The 5,890-nt window shown below is 42.3% G+C and overlaps 1 protein-coding gene across 8 annotated transcripts in view; it reads left to right on the top strand.

Moving 5' to 3' along the window:
• The window catches only part of TCP11L1 (t-complex 11 like 1), a 34,165-nt gene that overhangs the window by 9,480 nt on the left and 18,795 nt on the right, over positions 1 to 5,890 (top strand). For 7 of the 8 annotated variants that reach the window (XM_009246492.4, XM_063728491.1, XM_009246493.4 and 4 more), the window contains one exon: positions 5,707 to 5,839. In XM_009246492.4, the coding sequence (XP_009244767.3) occupies positions 5,707 to 5,839 (133 nt within the window). The remainder of the gene's footprint in view (positions 1 to 5,706; positions 5,840 to 5,890) is intronic. The other variant, XM_063728494.1, reaches the window with a different exon arrangement.

Genomic DNA, 5,890 nt, shown 5'->3' with positions numbered 1-5,890 from the left:
GAAGTGAAATTCCTTCCTGATTTGCTCCAGCCACTGTGTTTCATGACTAGGCAGCATAGTAACAATGCCTATTATTACCTAGATGACTAAAATTATTGGGAAATAACAAATCCGGCCAGGCTCGGTGGCTCATGCCTGTAATCCCAGCACATTGGGAGGCCAGGGCAGGTGGATCATGAGGTCAAGAGATCGAGACCATCCTGGCCAACGTGGTGAAACCCTGTCTCTACTAAGAATACAAAAATTAGTTGGGTGTGGTGGCACACACCTGTAGTCCCAGCTACTTGGGAGGCTGAGGCAGGAGAATCACTTGAACCCGGGAGGCGGAGGTTGCAGTGAGCCGAGATCACGCCACTGCACTCCAGCCTGGTGACAGAGCAAGACTCCGTCTCAAAAAAAAAAAATTCACCGAGAGGACTTGATGTGATGTGTTTCTGTTATTTTCATAAATTTCAGATGGTAAGACATTGATTATTTTTGAAGAGTTGGCCTGCGCCTCCACAACCTGTGGGTGTTTCTCGTCATGTGGGACGAGAGACTGAGAAAAGAAATAAGACATAGAGACAAAGTATAGAGAAAGAAAAGTGGGCCCAGGGGACCGGCATGCTCAGCATACGGAGGACCCGCACCCTGTCTCTGAGTTCCCTCAGTATTTATTGATCATTATCTCTACCGTCTGGGAGAGGGGGATGTGGCAGGACAATAGGGTAATAGTGGGGAGAGGGTCAACAGGAAACCTGTGAACAAAGGTCTCTGTGTCATAAATAAGTTTAAGGAAAGGTACTGTGCCTTGATGTGCACTTATACAAACATCTGGGTGCATTAAAGAGCAGTATTGCCGCTAGCACCTCACCTCCAGCCCTAAGGCAGTTTTCTCCTATCTCAGTAAATAGAATATACAATTGGGTTTTACACCGAGACATTCTATTGCCCAGGGATGAGCAGGAGACAGATGCCTTCCTCTTATCTCAACTGCAAAGAGGCCTTCTTCTTTTACTAATCCTCCTCAGCACAGACCCTTTAGGGGTGTTAGGCTGGGGGATGATCAGGTCTTTCCCTTCCCAGGAGGCCATATCTCAGGCTATCACATGGGGAGAAACCTTGGACAATACCTGGCTTTCCTAGGCAGAGGCCCCTGCTGGAGGGCCTTCCGCAGTGTATTGTGTCCCTGGGTACTTGAGATTAGAGAATGGTGATGACTTTTAACAAGCATACTGCCTTCAAGCACTTTTTTAACAGCACATCCTGCATAGCCCTAAATCCATTAAACCTTGAGTCAACACAGCACAAGTCTCTGCTGTGAGCACAGGGTTGGGACAAGGGTTACAGATTAACAACATCTCGAGGCAGAAGAATTTTTCTTACTACAGAACAAAATGGAGTCTCTTATGTCTACTTCTTTCTACATAGACACAGTAGCAGTCCGATCTCTCTTTTCCCCACAATTTTTTGCAAAAGCAAGGTTAAAAAACTTGGGAGCCCTAATAATCTCTGAGTTTCTTCTTAAGGGGTAAGAATTTGGTGGAGTTTAATAACACCTGATGCTTGATAATAACACCTGATGCTTGATATTGACGTACCCACAGTGGAAGTTTCATTTTCTGATAACTGGTAACAGAAATAATTTAAAAATAAGCATATATTTATACATATGTATATATACAGGAAATCCCTAATGAGCTGGGTGTACATCTATAGTCCCGGCTACTTGGGAGGTTGAGGCCACAGTGAGCTGTGATCACCAGTCTCCAGTTTGGGCAACAGAATAAGACCCTGTTTCAAAAAACAAATAACAAAAAAACCTTTTTATTTTCTTAATAGAGTCTATCATGGAGTGTACATTTTAAATTTTGATAAAATCCAAATTATCCATTTTTTATTTTGTAGTTTGAGCTTTTTGTATCCTATCTAAGAAATCTTTGCCTAATCCAAGATCACAAAGATTTCTGTGATTCTTTTTTTTTTTTTTTTTTAAGACAAGGTCTCTGTCTGTCACCTATGCTGGAGTGCTGCGGCGGGGTCATGGCTCACTGCAACTTCTGCCTCCTGGGCTTAAGCCATCTTCCCGCCTCTGCCTCCTGAGTAGCTGAGACTACAGGCGCATGCCACCACACCTGGCTAATTGTTGTATTTTTTGTAGAGATGGGGTTTCGCCATGTTGCCCAGGCTGTTCTCAAACTCCTGGCCTCAAGCAGTTTTTGCGCCTTGGCCTCCCAAAGGGCTGGGATTACAGGCATGAGCCACCATGCCCCGCTCTGCAATCCATTTTGAGTTCATTTTTGTTTATCATGTGAGAGAAGGATCTAGAGTAATTAATTAATTTTTTTTTGAGACGGAGTCTCACTTTGTCGCCCAGGCTGGAATGCAGTGGTGCGATCTCAGCTCACTGCAAGGTTGGCCTCCTGGGTTCACGCCATTCTCTTGCCTCAGCCTCCCAAGTAGCTGGGACTACAGGCGCCTGCCATCACTCCCGGCTAATTTTTTGTATTTTTAGTAGAGATGGGGTTTCACCGTGTTAGCCAGGATGGTCTTGATCTCCCGACCTTGTGATCCGCCCGCCTCAGCCTCCCAAAGTGCTGGGATTACAGGCATGATAGAGTAATTCTTTTACATATAGATACTTAATTGTTGTAGCACCATTTGATTTAAAACAAACAAAAAAAACTATCCTTACTTTTTTTTTTTTGAGACAGAGTATTGCTCTGTCGCCCAGACTGGAGGGCAGTGGCACAATCTCGGCTCACTGCAACCTCTGTCTCCTGGGCTTAAATGATTTTCAGTAGAGACAGGATTTCGCCGTGTTGTCCAAGCTGGTCTCGAACTCCTGGCCTCAAGCAATCCACCTGCTTCAGCCTCCCAAAGTACGTGAGCCACCGTGCCCGGCCTATCCTTGTCTGTTGACCACATATATACGTGTGTGTCTATTTCTGGATTTTCTACCCTGAATTTCTGTATATCCTTATGCTAAAAATACACTGTCTTGTTATAGCTTTATGTTAAGTCTTGAAATCAGTGTCAGTTCTCCAACTTTATTTTTCTTTTTCAAAATAGTTTTGGCTTTTCGAGTTCTTTTGTGTTTCCCTATAAATTTTAGAATTAGTTTGTCAGTTTCAACAAAAAAGCCTTCTGATTGAGATTGCATTTAACCAATAGATTGATTTGGGGAAAATTGACATCTTAATAATATACCCATAGAGGGGAACAAGAGACACTGGGGTCTTCTGGAGAGTGGGAGGAGGGAGAGAATCAAGAAAAATAATGAGTACTAGACTTAATAACTGGGTGACAAAATAATCTCTACAACAAGCCTCTGTGACACGAGATTACCTGTGTAACAAACCTGCACATGTACGCCTGAACTTAAAAGTTAAAAAAATTTTTTTTAATTGAAAAGATATATTGGGCTTTGATTTTGGATATTATATTTTAGCAATATCCACAAAGCCAGATTTATTTATTCTGTATTCTTATTCATATTCTTTGGAAATGCTGAGAATGTTATGAGGAAGAATTTTGAGTTTTCCCAACTTCCCCTTGTGACCAAATAAAGTTTTTTACCAGACAGGATATGACCAGCTCTTCGATTTGGTTCCTTTTTTTTTTTTTCTTTTTTTTGGTGAGCAAAAGAAAAAAGAAGGAAAATAACTTTTCACCAATGTAAGAAGATCTTTTAAACCTGGGCAAACCAATGACATTACTTATCTAATTTTAAGGCCAGATCTTATCACTATCACATACAATTAATATATTCATCTTCTAGGCCAGTACTTCTCAAACTGTGGTGTTTGGAGCCATCAGCATCAACTGGAGACTTGTTAGAAATACAGATTCTGGGCCGGCTGCTGTGGCTCACGATGTAATCCCAGCATTTTGGGAGGCCGAGGCAGGTGGATCACTTAATTAAGCTCAGGAGTTCGAGACCAGCCTGGGCAACATGGCGAAACTTGTCTTTAAAAAAATAGAAAAAATAACCAGATGTGGTGGCATGTGCCTGTAGTCCCGGCTACTCGGGAGGCTAAGGTGGGAAGATGACTTGAGCCTGAGAGGTTGAGGCTGGGGTGAGCCATGATTGTGCGACTGTACTCCTATTGGTGACAGAGTAAGACCCTATCTCAAAAAAAAAAAAAAGAAAAATAAAAAATGCAGATTCTTTGGCCCTGCTCCAGAGCTGCTAAATCAGAAACCCTGAGAGGTGGGCCCAGCAATCTGTTTTCACAAGTCCTCCCTCTGACTCCATGATAGGCTAAAGTTTGAGAATTGCTATCAGAGACTTTTTTTTTTGTTTTTGAGGCAATCTTGCTCTGTCGCCCAGGCTGGAGTGCAATGGTGTGATCTTCGCTCACTGCAACCTCCACCTCCCAGGTTCAAGCAATCCTTTCTCCTCAGCCTCCCAAGGAGCTGGGATTACAGGCGTGCACCACCACGCCCTGCTAATTTTTGTATTTTTAGTACAGACGAGGTTTCACCATGTTGGCCAGGTAGGTCTCCAACTCCTGACCTCAGGTGGTCCACCTGCCTCCATCTCCCAAAGTGCTGGGATTACAGGTGTGAGCCTGGCCTTATCATAGGCTTTTAAGAGAGAATTCCCCTTTGTTCCTTGGTTTAGAACCTTCTTTCTGAATGATCAGTCTCAAGCTTTATCAAAAGAGAAGTATGGACACAAATTTTGAGGCCGTTGCAGCAGTCAATACAGAAGTAAAATCTACAGGACTGGGATAACAGAGCAGGGGAAAGAGAGAAATCAGAGATGACTCTTTTTCAAAGTTTTTGATTCACTGGATCAGCATTCTAGAAAATTCTTGTGTCACACATCTTTTGATCTGTCCATTGACCACTGCAGAGCTATCATATTCTGTCACAGTATCCTGTACGAGATAGTGGTTTTAGGATTGTTTAAACAGCACCATCGGCACCCTAAAGGACTTGATGGTATTTTAATTTTTTACAACTTTTTATTTTGATTTTTTTGAGACAGAGTCTTGCTCTGTTACCCAGGCTTGAGTGCAGTGATATGATCATAGCTCACTGCAGGTTCAAGCGATCCTCCAGCCTCAACCTCCTGAGTAGCTGGGACTACAGGCATGCACCACCATGCCCGGTTAGTTTTTACATTTTTTTGTAGAGACAGGGTCTCACTATGGTGCCCAGGCTGGTCTCCAACTCCTGGCCTCAAATGATCCTCTCGCCTTGGCCTCCCAAAGTGCTAGAATTACAGGTGTGAACCACTATGCCTAGCCTTAATGCTATTTTAATTTGGGGAGATTCATTTGTGGCAGTGTTAGTGGTAGTGCAAAAGTAAACTGCTAATGGGAGCAAAAGAGAAGATCTTAAATCTGGTGTCTTCTTTTTTTTTTTTTTTTCTTTTAGGGTAGACAGGAGGCAGAAAGATTAGAAAATAAACCCTCAGCTTATGGGACAGATGATCATCTGTAACTTAAGTTTTAATTTACTGTAATTATTTTTCTTTGACCAGTCTTAGTAAAAACCAGATGTTTTGAGTATTAATAAATGATCTCTGCTTTTAGGATTCAAGGGTGAAAAATGAATATGAAGTAACATTCTGTTGCTGTTTGAAAATGCCAGAACAAACATTTTAATAGAGGCAATAACTGCAATTATTGTCTGGTACCAGAACCACTGTCTTCTTATTTTAATAGAAATTCGAATCCAGAGATGCAAATCTCTTACAGTGAGTTTCTGTTACAGCTAGTCCTCCTCGCTTTGTGACAGTAGAAGAACTTCTAGAGACAGCGAGAGGCGTCACCAACATGGCTCTAGCTCATGAAATTGTAGTAAATGGAGACTTTCAGATTAAACCAGTTGAATTACCAGAAAACAGGTAAGGTGGTTGCTAAATTATCTTGCTTAGTAGAACACTGCCATTTCCCAG

The sequence above is a fragment of the Pongo abelii genome, chromosome 9 (genome assembly GCF_028885655.2).
Source record: "Pongo abelii isolate AG06213 chromosome 9, NHGRI_mPonAbe1-v2.0_pri, whole genome shotgun sequence".
Taxonomy (NCBI): Eukaryota; Metazoa; Chordata; class Mammalia; order Primates; family Hominidae; genus Pongo; species Pongo abelii.
This window is presented reverse-complemented; position numbering and strand designations above follow the sequence as displayed.